Source organism: Lepidochelys olivacea (assembly GCF_965140295.1).
Source record: "Lepidochelys olivacea isolate rLepOli2 genome assembly, chromosome: 1".
Classification (NCBI taxonomy): domain Eukaryota; kingdom Metazoa; phylum Chordata; order Testudines; family Cheloniidae; genus Lepidochelys; species Lepidochelys olivacea.
This window is the reverse complement of record NC_140411.1, coordinates 254,669,903-254,688,386: the sequence shown is the minus strand read 5'-3', so window position 1 is coordinate 254,688,386 and position 18,484 is coordinate 254,669,903. Positions and strand designations below refer to the sequence as shown.

Here is an 18,484-nt window from a genome sequence, read left to right as displayed (position 1 = left end):
AGGTGGACACCTACTACCTACTTGTATTCTTTACCAAGTGTTTATAATATGTCATATTTTGCTGTGCACAACGCTTTTACTGTATCTTTATGGAAAATTCCATCCATTTTGCTTTGCCCAGAAGTCTGGAAAAAGTGAAACATTTCTCATGAAGATAGCACTGAACGTACAGAAACCTTTGTAACTATCATGAACCATCTATGAAATATAACTCGATACAAAGTATTTGCAACAAACAAAAGCCAAATAAGTATGAAACATACTTGGGAAATTCTCCATCATCCCTCCAGGCAGGCCCAGAGAGTGAGTATAAATCCTCTTTCCAGCAAACTCAGACAGGTAATTTATTGTAGCCCTGCAAAGGGAGTAACTTTCTTCCCCACACTTCATGCCCATCCAACTTTGCTAGCCATTGCTTGGAGGAGTGCCGCCATGGCTCTGCCCCATCTTTGCCTTCTTGTTTATTGGAGAGGGAACAATCGGTGACAGGACCCAGTGTCATGATGTGATCACTGGTGGCACAATTGCACCAGACTGTTGAGGGGACTGTATTTCCTTGCAGGGCCATGTGGGGGTTAGTGACAATCTAACCCAAAATGTTTAAACAGTAAAGTGGGGTGTTGTGGTATTTTTATAATTGAAAGCTTCATTTCCAAATGCAGGGTTATCCACAGTGCAGAAGTTTCTACTTTAAAGTTATACTTTTAGATACATTTTCTTTTCCTGTCAGTAGATCAGCAAAGAGTGGGCAAATTATTAACACTTAAAATTGGAGTTAGCTACTTCCCTGAAAAAAGGTTCACCGTTGGTTAGATGTTTTTGTCTCTGTTGTTACTTTGTGTTTCTGAAGAGTGCAGGATTTATTCTGTTTACTTCTGGCTATCCTCAGAATGCGGGGGGGGGGGGGAATTTTCCAGCTCCTCCCCACAAATGAACTCAATCCTGACCAATTGTAGGACTGAAAGGAAAGTTCAAATTCTATGCTCATATAATCCTTGGCCTCAGTGTGTGACTAACAAAGATTCTAGTTAGCGCTACTTGTGATCCTTTTGTGTGCATATGTGCAACGGACACCTGTCCTCTAGGAAATGAACTAAGACCAAATCATCCTATTGTGGTCCCCAAAAAAGCCATCTTGTGGCAACTGCTTTTGGACCCAGTTCTGGAAATGCACATGCTTAACTTTGCACTTGTGAATAGTTCCACTGAAGTCAGTGGGACCACTTACATGCATAAAGATAGCCATATGCAGAGCTGTCCCTTGTGTATGGCGAATTGAAGTGACTGCTCCGACTCTGCGCTTTGGTGAGGCCCCACGGGCTGGTGCGATTGGCTGGCGCAGTCGGTCCCAGAAGTGCCGGGTCAGCCCCGGAAGTGACAGATTCGTCACTTCCTTCCCGGGCCCCGTACTCCCCTAGGGACGGCCCTGACCATGTGCTTAAGTGTTTGCAAGATCAGGGCCTTTGTCTCTATTGATCTTGAACCTGTGACATAGGAATGAAAGACTTTGTATCTCTCTATTACAAACCAGATATGTTATTGTGTCTGCAACTAGGGTTCTTAGTTACCCAACACATCTCATCAGTTCAGGAGGCTGGGAAAAATTAAACTGCTCTGATAGTAAAGTTACCAAAAATACCATAATTACATATCCTGAGATATAAAGCTAGAAATGTTTTAAAATCAGCAAAACACAAACAAAAAGTGTGGTAAGAATCATGTACCGTTTTCTGGGATTACCATAGGGGCTAATCACACTTCTGCAGTCAGAACTAGAACTGGGTTGTCCTGTTGATAAGGTTGGCATAAAATGCATATTGTATTTTATCCTGCCAAATTTCATGTACTTTGACACTTAACATGTTGTGATGATGAACAGAATAGATCTGTTGCTTTCAAAGAAAGGCATCTGCAGGATGAACAAATAAGTGCTTTTTAAAATGTATTTTTCAATTAAGATAATAACTTCTTAGGCCTAAGTTTTTCAGGTTCCTCATGTACAGTCTCTGGCATCAGTCCCATAATTAAGATTGCAAATGCAATCTGACAAATGCAGCCTACAATACCTCTAGTGCTAAAAGAATAAACACATTTTAGAAAAGCTGCTTTTTTCCTGAATGTATTTTTGTGTAAAATAAATTTCATAAACAGAAATCCGTTAGCAGCATTTAGAGTGCTTAGAAAAGACTTGTTTTACATTTTGATACTGTAACAAGCAGATAGAGATCTTGTTTTGTTCACTGAGACCAAAACAGTGACATATACTATAATTTCCTAAAATGCCATCATGGCACTTAAGAGAAACCATTGAACATGTTGCAATGAAATACTTCAAAAACAATAGAACTGAAAGATATTGGGCCAGATCCTCATCTGTGTTGATTCTTTCAAGTCAGTGGAACTGTGCCAGTTCATACCAGCTGACGATCTGATCCTATCTGTGTGAATTTGGTGCTGGTGAAAGTGACAGTTTTGGAGACTGAAGTTTTCTCTATCCACAAAAAAGCAACACCATGGATGTCAATATAACCTTCTGAACACTGTAAGTCTGAAGTGTGCAGTCTCAACTTGGGATACTGCCTCTGTGGGGGAAAGATCCGTGTCCACGCCCAGTCAATACTTGGTCTTTAAGATGAGATTGCTGACAAGATTGCTAGTCTTTGTGATATTGAGTCTATCCACTTGGAATTGGGCAGACAACCATACTTGTATAGGACACCAAACAGACATCAGATGGTAACAAGAAAAGGAGTACTTGTGGCACCTTAGAGACTAACCAATTTATTTGAGCATAAGCTTTCGTGAGCTACAGCTCACTTCATCGGATGCATACTGTGGAGCTGTAGCTCACGAAAGCTTATGCTCAAATAAATTGGTTAGTCTCTAAGGTGCCACAAGTACTCCTTTTCTTTTTGCGAATACAGACTAACGCGGGTGTTACTCTGAAACCTGTCAGATGGTAACAGTATTCAATCATTATCAACCTAGGCTGTATTTGATCCAATGACCTACAAGTGAAATGTTCCTTATTCTATTAGAGCCAGGTTTTGACGCCTTTACTCATGTAGAGTAGCCCTATTCATCTCAGCGGAGCTCCTCATGGAGGAAAGTGAAACTCACAGTGGGTGAGGGTGTCAGAATCTAATAATCCCCCAATTCCCTGAGCAATCCATTCCTCTTAACACAGCAGTTTGGGCGGGAAAGTAGACTTCCATGTCTGAGACAGAATGAGTGTCATGATCCACATTGTGGAGTACCTGTTCTTGGGAGAGGCACGCCACCTTTCAGTCTCAGTTTCATTATATGTTAAAATGGGGAAAATAAAGCTTACCCTCTTATCTCTCAGGAGTGTTATGAGGCTTAACTAGGTAATATCTGCACAGCACTTTGAACATGTAAAGTGATATGTAAATTCTAATCAATATTATTCCTACTTAGCATAAGAGTCTAGATTCTGCCACCCTCACTCACACTGAGTAGTACCGGAATATGCATAGAGTCCTATTAAGGGGCAGTACCTCACTCCACAGGTAGTATCCAATAAGCTAATGCTCACTTTAAGAATTGCAGAATATGACCCAAAATGTGCATAAATACTCTGAGAAAAGATCATCAGCTGACTTCAGTGGAGCAATAACAATTTATACCAGCTGAGGAGCTGTCCCTGTATTCCTGAGTATCAGTCACTGAGACCAAAAGAGCCTGAGGGACAGGTGAAGAAGTCAAAGTCTGTGTTACTGATTTGCATGAGAGATGTTTCTTCCCTCATATGGGGTGAACTCCTGGACCTAAGAAATCAGTGGCAAAACTCCCATTGACTTCAATGGGTCTAAGACTTAAACATACAGGGTAAAATTTTCAAGAGAGCCTAAGCCTAAGCCTTAGGACCCCAATTCCCATTTTCAAAAGTGACAAGCACTTAGAAAAGAAAGTGATAGTCAGTGAGACAGGCTCCTAAGTGCCTAAGACTCTTTTGGAAATTGGATTTAGGATTCTAAGTCACTTACGTGCTTTTGAAAAATTTAGCCACAGGAAGCACATCTCACTGTACTCCAAGGCAAGTTCAAAGATACATTTTAATGTCTATATGCAACCATAATACTTAGTCCTGCCATGAATGCAGGGGACTGGACTAGATGACCCCTCGCAGTCCCTTCCAGTCCGATGATTTTATAATTTGAACCACTGTTGTGTATTTTTCATATAAAAAGCATATACTTCCATGTTTAAAATAGAAACTAATTATGAGAGTTAATTTTCCTGTTTGTCAAGTATAGAGTTAGGATGCTGGCAGGCTGTCATGCTCTCCTGGATGCCATTATTCCTTTCCTGACCCAGAATGGTGAAGAATCATAGAATCATAGAATATCAGGGTTGGAAGGGACCTCAGGCGGTCATCTAGTCCAACCCCCTGCTCAAAGCAGGACCAATCCTCAATTAAATCATCATCCCATGAAGAATTTGCTACCTGTTATATGCTTGACAATAAAATCCTTCTTAAATTCTTCTTGAGAGCCAAGTGCAAGACTGTCTTATAATAAAAGGCAATGGTTCTCAAACTAGGCCTGCCGCTTGTTTAGGGAAAGCCCCTGGCGGGCCGGGCCGGTTTGTTTACCTGCCGCGTCTGCAAGTTCGGCCGATCGTGGCTCCCACTGGCTGTGGTTTGCCTTTCCAGGCCAATGGGGGCTGTGGGAAGCGGCGCAGGCTGAGGGATGTGCTGGCCGCCCTTCCCGCGGCGCCCATTGGCCTGGAGCGGCGAACCGCAGCCAGTGGGAGCCCGGCCCACCAGGGGCTCTCCCTGAACAAGCAGTGGCCCTGGTATGAGAACCACTGATAAAAGGCATGTTTCTACCCGTGTCTAAATTTACTTTCAGGAATGCGTGTGCTGCTCCAAGAGCCACCCACATCCTCCTTGTAAACAAGGTATGCACTTACAGCCTGCCCAAGTGCAGAAAAATTGAAAGAGAGAAAAATCATGCGATGTCTGCTAGTGTTAGCCGCTTTAGCCCTCTGCTTGGAATATCTTTGATGAGGACTTTTTCTTCTTACCTTTACTGGAAAGGTGTGAATCCGAGATGAAAACGTTGCTTTGCACTGTTACTTTTCGAACTTCGATCCCAAATGTTTGGGTCAAGCAGCAGAAAAGAATTGTTTAGCTTTTAGATATGACTCCCCTCATCCTTTACTGCCTGCTGTGTTCTGTTGTTCACTCAGGCCCTGAATCAGGATAGCGTGTAAGCACATGCTTAAAGTTGAGCATGAGTTTAAGTCCCATTGACTTCAGAGGGATTTAGGATCATGCTTAAAATTAATCATGTGCTTAAGTTTTTGCTGAATAGGGATGCCTTCCCAATTTGGGGACTCTGTAGTTCCCATTTAAGCACAGTTCATGTTAATATTCTTTAATATTTTTCCCTTTCCCTCCAATGTCCTTGATGCTACACATAATAATTAAAAAGGCACCAATAATGCCATTCACAATTATTGATACATGCAAACAGTGTTTCACAATAGACTGGAGCATTGTAAACCTAAATACTTTTTCACAAGGCAAATTGTTTTCTCAGGAAAGTTCCATGTTATAATAAGCTTGTGGAATAACAAAAGTGTTATTCACCCACAAAAGGGTGGTCTCCATAGTAGGAACAAGGTCATTGGAGGAGCATTGGAGGATAATGATGTTAGACAAAAGGCTAATGTTTGATTTTAAACTAGCTGATAATGTATTCCTTGTGCCCTGGCTTTAAATAAAAAAAACCATTTGGGGTAAGTATCTGTGATCATAAAGTCAGTGTTGCCATTTGCTGTTATTCAAAATGCGTATTCCCCCTATCAGGGTCTTCCCATTGTTGATTTATGCTTTTTTTCTGTAGCATGATCTGACCTCAGCAATTATTTATGAGCTTGCTCATATAAGTCCTCTCTTTCACAGGCAACTCACACACTTGCTAGGGCTTTTTGAATCTGAATTTGTGCTGCAAGTTCACCTATCACTTCCTCTGTTCCCACCCAGCTTTTTGGAAAGATACCCAGTCACACGATGTGCTTGTGAAAGGTAGCTGATTGAGGAAGGATGCAGGAAGGATATGGTTTTGGAGTGATTGCATAAGTGCTGTATAAGACATGAAAGTACAGGATTTATACAAGAGCGATTTTCAAGGCAGTGGCTGCAAATATTAAGGATTTCTTTATTTTTTACTTAGGCCTGCTCAGGACTTAGGACTTGTATTGTAGCTCATCATGTAATAACTTGTATTAATATCGTGCTTATTGTGTGAGCTTGGCCCAATATATTTTGTTATCAGTACCCTAAAATATCGGTACCCTAAAGTTTCTCTGAAAAACTAATAGGATTTGTAAGGGGAATGGGCTAAAGCTTTTGTGTGAGATTGTCAAAAACAATCAACTCTGACCAAATGCTGTTCTCATTGAAATCAATGGGGGGCTTTACCATTGACTTCAGATTTAGGCCAATGCTGAGTCCTTTTGAAAACCCCACCCTTTTTTGAAAGATAAAGCTGTACAAATAAAAGTCTCAAAACTTAATGTGATTCACTGCAGTAATGAGAGTGTACGCGTTGTAATGAAGTGGAGGGGGCATGGGGTATGTATTTTAAAACTTTGTTTTGGTCATTCCACATTCTGCCAGCATCTGACATCTGTATTTATTTTCAGAACTCTCCTAATAGATTATTTGCATCTGTTCAGTTCCAAGAGTAATGCTCGATTTCCTGAATTTATAGGTTGCAATAAAATCCATTCGTAAGGACAAAATTAAGGATGAACAAGATATGGTTCATATCAGACGGGAGATTGAAATCATGTCATCCCTCAGCCATCCTCATATCATCACTATATTTGAAGGTTAGTGACTGCGATTCTTTTCACCGTCTGTACTGTTTGTTGTCTCAGACCTAGTTTTCTTTTAGGTTATATGCTTTTAGGTTAGGTCTTATGCCATCTCTTAGTTTTGTGCACCAATTCCCCTTCAAATCGTATTCCACTTTGCAAATGTACACCACCTCTCTAGCAACCACAGGAATTCCTTGCGTGGGGGAAGTTGTTAATGTGTGGCTGAAATGCTTCTGTCTGAGTGTGAGGAGAGCTGTCACACAAACCATCCAATTTTCCCTGTCCCAAACCAGAAAATCAATTTCATTTCCCCCCTCCCACTCCAATTCATTTCCTCCCCCCAACAAAATAAAATCAATTTCAGTTCATGCCCCTCAACCACATAGAAAGTCAAACTAGATGATCTGATCATCCTTTCTGGTCTTAAACTCTTTGAAACCCCCAACCATTCCTCACATAGTTCATTGCTTTAACTTCCTTGGAGCCCACCTGATCAGTCTTAGTCTCCTCACACCGTTTCCTTCATTGCTGCCAGCCCCTCTTGACGGCTGTCTTCCCAGGCCCCGTTCCTCCCTGAACCCAAGGTTCACCTTCTCACTGACTTCTCAAGCCTTGCTCCCAACCCAGTCACTAGCTCATCACTCCTGTCTTCCAGTCCAGTCCCAACTCCTTCCCTTGGCTCTGCATTCCTGCTCCCTAGCTCCTTTCCCTGCAGCATATGGCAATGGGGCTGGTAGCTTTCTCCAGCTTATAGTTCCTGGCTCCAGGGCTGCTACTGACTCTGGGGAGGAGCTGGAAGTAAAAGGCAGCCTAGAATAGTGGCCTCTAGTGGAAGCTCCTCCTTCCTTCCTTCCTTAGGCTGTGACGTCCTGGCCAGAGCTAAACAGGTTCGGAAGTGTACATGCTGTCTGGTCCTGAGTAGGAATTGAGCCACAGAGGACCTGTAGAGTGCAAACTCCAAATGTGTTGAGGGAGCTTTGCCCCACTTAGTCACTCTTCTTTTCTCACATGCTTATATTGGGAAGAGGCACCTGAATTTGGCCCTAAGTATTAACTCTACACACCCGCTGTACAGGCTAGGTGATGATAGGTATATGGCAACTCCATTCTGAGAGTTGATCTGACTGATTAAAACAAGGTCCGGCTTGGAATAATGTTACAATATCACATATTGAGTTATTCAAAAGCATGTTCTTTTACTTGAAAGGAGATGAATTCATCTGTCTTTTTATGGAATAAACTCGTAACAGGATCTGGGAACAGAAAAGGGGAGGGATGCTGTGTCAGCATGTGGGTTGCAAATGAAGCAAAAGTTATTTCCAGTGTGCACTGGAACTAAAAAAATTAGGTATGCTACAGTGCTTTGACCAAGTGGCCTTCTTATGTCCCCTGCTCTGCTTTAAATAATTTTACTGAGTTAAAACATTTTAAAGAGTTAGAAAGATTTTAAAAAGTAGAAAATAACTTAAAGTTACCTTGAAGCAAAACCTTCCCCTACAACCCTCAGTTCCTTGGCTCTAGCTGAAGATGATCTCTTCCCACAGCAGAACCAAGACAGGTTTTTAGTTCAGGGTTTTTCACCCCTTCCTTCCCAGTGAAAGTGCATATGGCACATGACAGTGTTACCCTCAGTGAGATCCCATGCTGTTTATTCTGTTGTGATTCCTTAAGCATGAGTGACTCTTTTCTACATGGAAGCTGGAGGCAGGTTTCCTCTCGTCTTTATAGGTTTTCAAGGTGTTCATTCCATTACCATTTGCTTCTATCCCTGGTGAAATAGCTACTCTGTTATTGAAACAAAATAATTATTGAGAAACTAAAGCAGTCTGGCATGACCCTCTGTATTTCAGTCATGGCCTGTGGAGAAGGGCAATGGGAATTCAGATGGACAGTGTGATCCTATCCATTATAAAATCAATCATGTGGCACTGGGAACAGAGGCATGACAGCTGTAGCCTCACAAACTCCAGGAGGCCAAAATAAATATTCTCCAACACCTGACATCATACCATGGGTACTGAAGTGCAGAGCAGACCAGCTGAGACATAGCCATATTCACCAGGGGAATAGTTACATACTGCAGAATAATTAGGATCCCAAATCAGAAAGGTACCTCTTCATGTGTCTCACTTTAAGAATAAGAGGTGGTTCCAATGAAGTTAATGGGACTACTTCCATGTTCGAGATTAGGCTGGTACTGTAGCTTGCTGCATCAGGGCCTAGATTACAAAGCCATCTTCATGAATAAGCCATAAAAGTGATTATAGTTATATTGTTAGTTTTAGTTCTATGTTGTCTATTTATAATTTCTCTTTTGCTGTGTGTATTCAAGAAGAGATTTGAACTGCCATCAAACGCCCTAAAATCCATAAACAGAGGTGCAGGGCTGCACGGAGTCTGGCTAGAATGAGTACTGCTCTGTCCGTCTGGAAGATCTTTAAAAGATCTTTGAATTGTACTTACAAAAACACATGTTTTCCTGAAATGGGATCCATGTTTTGGTATCCTTTTGACCTTGTTGGCTAAAGGTGATTAACCTCTGAATTTGTCAACTCAATATAAACATAAGCCATTGGTTTTTAATGCTAAGCAAATCCAAATGCATGTAAACAGGCTTTCTGGTTTAATGATACATTTTGTACCCAAATCAAAATGAATTTATCTCATGTGCTATTTGCAAGAGGTAGACCTCCAGTTCTGAGTCAGAAGAAATTCCATCCTCTCAAGCAGGACTGTAATTGGCAATCTTTAGAGTGCAGCTGGAAGGGAAGTGTTCTTTTGAGTGACTTTAAATTCCTTGAAAAGGACTGAATAGATGAAGCTGACTTTGCCAGAAGTGTTCTGATTTCAGGGCATAAATTTTAACTCAGAAAGCAAAGCACCCTCCACCCCCTTTTCTCCCCCTTGCAAACTCCAGGACTTGGTATCTAAAGCCTTTGAGAGCAAACATATTATTCCATGGGTAGCCTGACTGAAAAAAAAAATCCCATCTGGCAATACTTTATTTTATAAAAGTTAAAACATGGGGAGCGTATAGGGCCCAATCCTGTAAACACTTACACATGTGTAAAACTGTTCATGGGGGTAACGTTATGCACAGGATCAGGCCCATGGGTCTCTACATGGTGACGTACAGTGTTTGTGTAAGAGTTTCCATTGCGTGTCCCGGGTGTTGTCCCGGGTTTCAGTAAATACAAACAGAGAAGTTCCTCCATTTATGAAAAGGACAGGTTATTTTAAAAAAAGTAAACACATTGTTTGCAAACACCGGGGAAATTATTTAACAAAGATTTTCCCTACTGAAATATAAGATTATGAACCCAATGCAAAGCCCATTGAAGTCAATAGCATTGGTTACTCCTGTACGTAAAGTAAAGCATGTATTAAGTGCTTTGCTGGGTTGGGGCCAAGGCACTCAGCACCTTGAAGAGTCAAGCTCCTTTAAAACATCACAGTACTAAAATTGCATTTCCCTTAAAAAACACACTTCCTTAGTTCTTTGCAATTGCATTGATTAATAAAAAAGAGAATAAAAAGATTCTTCCCACATCTCCACAAAGTGTAAGTTTCAAATGTAAACTGACTTGAATTAGGTTTCCTACCTTTGCTAATCACGAAATAAGTTTAGTTCTTTTAAACCTTTTAACTTCAATGTAAAACCTTTTAAATCTAACATATATTTACAAAGATGGTGTATGTTGCCTAGTTATAATAGTTGTCTTATTTACAAATACATGTTAAATCTAACATTTCATATCATGCCTCTGCAACAGTAACAGGACATGATCGGTTAGTTTTCAGTCATTGCCAGTCAATTCCACCTTGCATTTTTACAGACAGAATCAAAATGGAACTGAGTGCAAGATCATGTGAGCCTCTGTGTGGAGAACTCAGTGAAGTCAATAGGTGTCCTGTAGCGTGAAGCACACGCGGGACTGAGCGCTTAACATGAATGATAAAAACTAGAAAGCTGAGATTTTTCTTTTTAAAATTTAACCAAGGAAAGTATTTCAACGGTGACACCATTTAACCACATTGCTAATTGGCTTCCTCTATTTATATAGCTTTTTGACCTTCAAGTATATTATTTCCATTGTTTTCTTTTGATAACATCCAAGAATATAAAGTGATTTTTCTATAGTCTAGTGATTAGTAATGAAACAAGTATAAACAAACTTAACTCCTAGGTTATCATACTCCACCCACATGAATTTCCTTGTATTGAGTATGGTTTAACACCTAAACACCACCACTTGTGAGATGAACCCTCAGGTTCCTGAGAACACTGGCAATTTCAAATCACATTCTAACATGGTCTCAGGCTACATTATGTTTAAAAAATAAAAACAAATTTCTAACTGCCACCTCATGGCATATGCTTGCTTGTCTGAGGTTACAAAGCGATCATAATTTAAAAATGTAATTAGCAAGTCTCTTCTTCACTCAGGCAAAATTGGGATAAAATAGTGTAACAGAGAGCTTAAACGTTATGGCTGATTTAGTGATTCTCACATTTTTCTCCGCTTCTTTTTAAATGGTGAAACATCAAATTCTATGTTTCTTCATCCATGTATACATACAATTGATATCAGCAAGGCGTATGGTTCTCATTTTGATTTAATCCACTCAGTGGGGATTAATTTTTAACCCACAGACTGATTTAAAACGATTATCACAGGATCTTAACTACATTCCTTTAATTTAAGAAGAAATGCATTGCATTTCCACTGTATACAGCTGTGATTTAGGAAAGCAGTTTAGAACATGCTTAACTTTAAAGCATGTGCTTTAAATCCCATTGACTTCAATGGTAATTAAGCTTATGTTTAAAGTTAAACATGTGCATAAATACTTTGCTGAATTGGACCCTGAAAGAGGAAGGCTACCCAAGCCCACCATGTTCTTTATTTTTAAAAATTATATAGCAATAAACTAATAAATAACATCTTGAAGATAAAAAGAAAAGGAGTACTTGTAACACCTTAGAGACTAACAAATTTGAGCATAAGCTTTCGTGAGCTACAGCTCACGAAAGCTTACGCTCAAATAAATTTGTTAATCTCTAAGGTGCCACAAGTACTCCTTTTCTTTTTGCGAATACAGACTAACACGGCTGCTACTCTGAATCTTGAAGATACTGATTTGGGGCTTTAGAACAAAGAGCTACACATTGTTTTTCCAAATAGTCATGAACTGATGAGATAGTTAGGCTATAATTCTTAGAAGTTATTTCCCATTATTCAGGTGTCTTTCTGAGGAATAATTTGTCCTTTATAACATGAGTGTACCAATTGGACTTTAAATGATTTTATTGAATGAAAGGTTATTCCAGCCCATGTGCCTAAAATTAAAGATAAACTTGCTTGTTCTTTTGATTTGGCTGACCTTTAATAAAAGAGCACTTTGTAGCAGAGGAAAGGTACTTCTGTCTGCGGCTGTTAGGAGAGTAATAAAAATACCGTGGAATGGAAAGACACCAGATGGAAGGAATGTCAACATACTGGAACTAATTTAGGAGATTGCTCTGATAGAGAGCAAAGGCATGAGGAGAATTCAAATGGTTCCAGTGGAAGGGAGATTGGCTGCCCCTCTTAAACCAACAAACTAAAATTCTTACCCCAAGGTTACATATAAAACAAAAGGAATCAGCCCATGAGGAGGTAGTCCATTTAAAACAAACAAACAAACAAACTCCTGCTGAGCCTGAATTAGCATTCGGTAAACACAAGAACAAAGGGATCAAGGTTTTTTTTTAAATTAGTCAAACAAGTCCAAGGAAAACTATCCTAATAAAAAAATGTCCACAACGTCACTGAGTCCTTTTGACCAGTCTTTGCAAAGGCATATTCTTATGTGTTTCACATATCTAGGGCTAAATTCTACACTCAGGTAGAATACTTTGTGTAACTCCCATTTCTTTAAATGGATAGTGAATTGTGTTCATCCAATAGCAGAATTTGGCCCATAGGGTTTCTGTAGAAATGTAACTCTTGTGTTCCTAGAGGGGAATATTGATCACTTTGGGTGTAATAGACTCCCAGTGCTCTGAGCAGAGAGAGGTTTCTGCACTGCCAGTCCTATCTGGGAGTTGTAAAGCTCTGAATAGAAGCTGAGGTCATCATTTCAAGCCCTAAGTAGAGGGATTACGTCCAGGAATTATTGCTATAGTAGTACAGAGTGTGATGGAGAACGATTGTTGATGTTACAAAATGTATTTCGGCTCAAATATATCTTTGGTATTGAGAAGTTAAGTATATGTCCAGTTTTACATTTGTATTCTTCAGTGAGCTCCCAAGCCAAGGGATTTGGTTTCAATTATCTGCCCAGAAACATGGAGCTTTCGTTTTAGCAAACAAACCTTTCCCTTAGAATTAACAGGAAAATTAAAGAAGAGAGAATGAGAAGCTGCAACACATATTTGAATATTTGAACTTAAGCACTTTTTGCTCGTTGTGCACAATTCTGCTCTTACTTTTAGGAAAGGCTCTTTGGAGTGGGAAGACTGAAACAAATTTATAGCTCAGTGAAAAATAATTCTTCTCACCTCCTGATACATTACTGCAGCGCTCCCTCCACCTCCCGATACATAGCTTGTCCCTCCTGGCGTGTTACTCCAGTGCTCCTGCCCCTTCCTGATACATTACTGTAGAACTTCCCCCCCGCCCTCCTTATATGTTACTGCAGTGCTCCCTCCACCTACCGATACATTACTGTGGCCCTTTCCCCTACCTACTGTGGTGCTCTCTCCACCACTTCCTGAGGCCTTGCTACATCTCTCCCAACATAGAATATCAGGGTTGGAAGGGACCTCAGGAGGTCATCTAGTCCAACCCCCTGCTCAAAGCAGGACCAAGCCCCAATTTTTGCCCCAGTTCCCTAAATGGCCCCCTCAAGGATTGAACTCACAACCCTGGGTTTAGCAGGCCAATGCTCAAACCACTGAACTATCCCTCCCCCCCAACATCACCCAGCCTACAAGGTGTTGGAACTAAATAAATGCAAAGTCAATGACTCAAAAATAAAAATGACAAACAGGTTCTAACAAGTAATTCTTCCTTCTGTCCTATAACAACGGGGCCCCTCGCTTCTCTCTACACAAATCATGTCTCTTGGTTTCTTATTGACGACTTATCTCCCCAGTCCATCTGTTGAGATTGACAATTCTCCGTTTTTTGCTCTTGATTAACTTGCACTGCTTGCATTGTTTTCTTCAAAGGACTTATGCGTAGCTGTCCCACTGCTGTTATGAATAAATAACCTTTCATGCTCCGTGACCCTCATCAGCAGTTGAGGAGCAGTCCAGGGCAGCCTTTCATGAACGGGCCTCCTCCTCAATAGCAATCCATGGAGCATTCCTGGAGCAATCTGTCCTAGCTAAACCCGCTTCCCTGAAATTGCCAGCTGCAGCAGAAGTGTAGAAGCACTTCAGAAGTGGAGTGAGCTTCAGAATGGCAGAGGATGGCAGATAATAAATCAAACACAGTGAAAACACATTGTGCACCAAACATTCACAGGAGCTATGCAGAGGCAATCAGTCCATCAGCTTGCAAGTCACAGCCCAGGTGTTAACAGGGTAGCATATTTATTACCTCATTATTATTTGCAGTAAATAAATCCTGCATTTAGTTAATGCCCTCCTCCCTTCCCCCAACTCACAATCACATTATTTTCTTGGGGCAAATATTTCTCAAACTACATTTGGTGCATGTGCGTGCACACACCCACACACCCAATGTTGTATCATGTATGAAGATACATGTAAATATCTAGATAGATATTCCCATACAAACACTACTTTCAGAGAATGTTTAATGTTGGACTCTTTATCTCTGAGTTCAGATTGCATATCGCACTCATGTGAACCCTAGAAAGTAAGGAAATAAGTAACAAAGCCATGCATTTCCGTTCCACTCATTACTTCCCCTTCTCAATCTAGCTATGTCCTTTCTACCACCATCTCCACCCTCATCCAGAGCAACCATTGTACACTCCTGTTTATTGGGTATGTGCTCAGGTGTTTTGGTGATTAATGTAGGGTAGGTGTGGCTTTCATTACACTGTATAGGACTGTGTATTGGTGTATGTAAGCAATAAAGTACAGTGGCAGACTGCAAATGGAGCATGGGGCCAAGAAGGTGCTATGCTTCTCTGTAACGTTCAGGAGAACTTATGCAAATGGGTGATATGTGTTGGTGATTGTTCTAAACTGGTAATAATTTTTTATGTAGAAATTAGAGCATTGAAATCTGAATGCAGGGGGAGAATAAGGATGTGAGGGCCAAGGTGTGAGTAAAGGTGTGGAGGCCAAGGATGCATGGGGGGGGGGGCAAGGATGTATGCAGGGATGTCCCAGGTGGGATGGAAAGGTCTGTATGCCAAGGAATCTGTGCTTGAAAGGTTTCCTCTGTGTTGCAGTGGGGAGTCCTTGATGTACTGATGCCACAGTGCAGAGAGGTACTGCTGCCTATTCTGTGCTTATTCCGTTTTGGTTTTGTTGAGAGAGCTTCTACAGTGTCAATGTAAGTCAAAGGGTTATGTCCCTATGAAAAGTGTCCTTCATGGAGATAAATGATATGCATCAACACATCCTTCAGAAGACAGTGCAGTGAATCCAGGATGCTAGGTATTGAAATGCTCATATATAGATTGAATCCAATATGTTTTTCCTCCCAAGGCAGAAATTCATAGTAGAGATTTAGTATTTCCCAAATTTAGCTTTTAAAACATAAGCTCTGCTTGCTAGAGAAGAATAAAAAGCATTTAAAATGTTATATAAATAATAATGTGCCTTTCTCAAATCAAAGACCGTCTATATATGCTTCTGTGTAATTACAGGGAAATATTCTTGGACCAAGACTCAAACTGGATGTCAAATTTTAGTTGAGAGGGAAATTTGGTCATGGAATTAGAAATATCTGAAACCTGAATGTAAAGGAAAATTTGACAAAACTTAAATGGTCAAGTTGCTAAGGCACAACTTCAATAAATCCATGTATCAAAAGATCAGCCATGAGACACCAGGAAGTTACCATGTTTAGTGGCATCAAACCGCTTTTGTGACATCCTGAGTCACAGTGGAGGGTGTCCCAAGGCAAAAGGAGTCTTTCCACTTATGCCCCTGTGCCATGGTTAACATTCTCATGGGCTCAGTGTTCTGCCTGCTAATTCCCCTTGGAGTGCATGCCCCTCAGACACATGCTAGCTGGCTGCTCACAAAGGGGTGCCCACAATGCTTCCTGGAGGCAGTACAGCTACAAACCACCCCCTACTCAGAGCTGCTAGCCCTCAAGCAGCATGTATGCACAACAATCTGTTAGATTCAATATTATTAGTCAGAAAAAAGTTGCAAACCCATTGGGATTAATCAAGCCTCATTGTATGCTTGCACATTCATGGGCAGAATTCACTCTTGTTTTGAGTGAAACTCCATGGAGATCAGTGGATCTTGGCCCACTTATATCAGTGGTGAATTTGGCCAGTCTAATTGTATATGTAGTACACAATAAAGCCTGGTACATTGTTCAGTAGCCGTTTGTGAACTGACTTCTGATTCAAAATGTTGAATTCATGTATTTTTAGTGTATTATCTAAGCGTAAAGGATGATTCTTTTCTCCCTTCCTGGGCTGAATAGTGATTAGTTAGCAACTGTCTCTGTGCTTAGAGATATGGGTGCACTCATTAATGCTGTATCAATAACACGTCAGAATGCTTTTGTATAGAACACATATGAAGTTGGGTCCTTTCCAGAGACTATCAGTCTGTCATTCTTGGAGAGGATATTGTAGTATAATCCATCCAGAGACAGCTCTTCTCGTTTCCGAAGGTTATTGTTAATGAGGATGCATGTAGGATGTAATCACTGGCAGGAGTCTATGCTTCAGGGTACTGTAAGGCCAGCAGACAAGTCAGTGGCCAATTTTATCTGGCAGTTCCCTTTCCCTTTTATCAGAGCCATTTGGCTGAAGTCTAGGGGGATTTAGAAAGAACTGCAGAGAGGTTTTGGCTTGTAGAATTTAATGACAAGGTGTGAGGGGACAAGAGACAAAGCCCAAGAATAAAAACTATCTGTGTGTTGGGAGCTGCAGCTTCACACTGAGCTGCAAAAGCTGAAGTCTGTTCCTTAAAATACTAATGGCCATGTTGGAAGACAACATTTGAGTTGTACGGGTCCAGAATAGCACTGGTTTGGAAGACCCCCTGTAACCTCGTTACTTTGGAGGAAGTTTCACTGCCAGCGTGGTCTTGCCCCATAGTATGATATAAAAGGAAATTCAATACCTTCTAAAGTGAACTGTGGTTCTCTAGGCCAGATACAGTGTTTCCTGCGTGTACAGTAGATTGTCAGAGTCAGAGGAAATTTTATGTATCAGCCAAAGCAGTGTGGCAATTTGAAACTAGTCACGGCCTGTTTTGTTAGTTTAAATGTTTAGTTTTCATGAACTCTCAGTGGAGTCAGTGGCAGTCGATGGCACACAGCACAGGACCTTACAGGACTGAGCTCTGAAGGAGCAGTCATGTCACATACTACGGTGAACATACAGGTGTGATAGTATACACTGTGGGCCAGACTGCAGTTGGCCCTGCACAGGTGCACAAGAGACAAAGGTGGCACAAACCCGACTTGCAGGATGGTGAGCACAGGCATTGCTTGAGGCTAGTGCCGGTGGCATTCACACAGAGGAGGCAGGGAAGAATGGGTGAAAGCAGAACCGTAGCCATGTGCCTGTTCCGTACCAGCCAAAGGAGCTGGAGAGAAGTGCACACAGGATGGCAGAGCTTTCAAAGGGTGGCAGAACTCCTATTTTCACCTTCCCCAAGGCCCCAGGAGATGTCCTAGCTGAGTCAGCCAGAATCCCTTCCAGGGCTGTGTGGCAGCTCCTAACTCACACCCAGTACAGAGCTGATCACTAAAGGCACAATCTAGTCCTTTGTAAACTTTTATGTCCATGAAGATAAGCTTTCTGGAGTTCTTATCAGTGGCCATGCATTTGCCTTTACAGAATGTTGAGTTTCAAGGCAGTCACAAATATTTGATAGCCAACCTCCCCCCCCACACACACACATACGCACGCTGTATGTGTGAGAGCTGTAGGTGCTGAGCAGCCAGCCCTCCCACTGAAGTTCAGAATAGTGCACACATGCAATTAAGTAATAATTAACAAAACCTAGAATTGTGATAGTAAAGTCAGTCACAGGCATAGCCTCTTCCTGGGAGAAGGACAGGCAACAGTAAGGAAATGAACCCCTCCTGCAGACATCCCAGACTCCCCCTGTATGCTAAATATGTAATACAATTGTTAAACAAAAATATTTCTACATTATACATAAACCCTTAAGGCCAGAGCTTCAGCTGATGGAAACTGGCATTGGTCCATTGATTTCACCAATTTAAACAAGTGGAGGAGGGCATGTTTCTTTGTGACTGTGAGCTCTTTAGGACAAGAGCCAGGTCTTTGTCTGTCTGTGTTTGTACAGCACCTAGTGCAATGCGGCCCTGGCTCACTACTGTAATGTATCTAATAAAAGTTAACAGTATAACTTCAAAACCCCTTTGAAGTGGCCTTTAAATGTGTGCTAGCGTGGCTGTTTTCAATTCTAATGAAAAACATCAAACATATGAAATATTTATGG

At 41.1% G+C, this 18,484-nt stretch overlaps 1 protein-coding gene across 1 annotated transcript in view; it reads left to right on the top strand.

The window, feature by feature from the left end:
• The window catches only part of NUAK1 (NUAK family kinase 1), a 59,823-nt gene that overhangs the window by 23,484 nt on the left and 17,855 nt on the right, over positions 1-18,484 (top strand). The window contains exon 2 of the mRNA XM_084611048.1: positions 6,744-6,864. Coding sequence (XP_084467174.1) covers positions 6,744-6,864 — 121 coding nt within the window. The remainder of the gene's footprint in view (positions 1-6,743; positions 6,865-18,484) is intronic.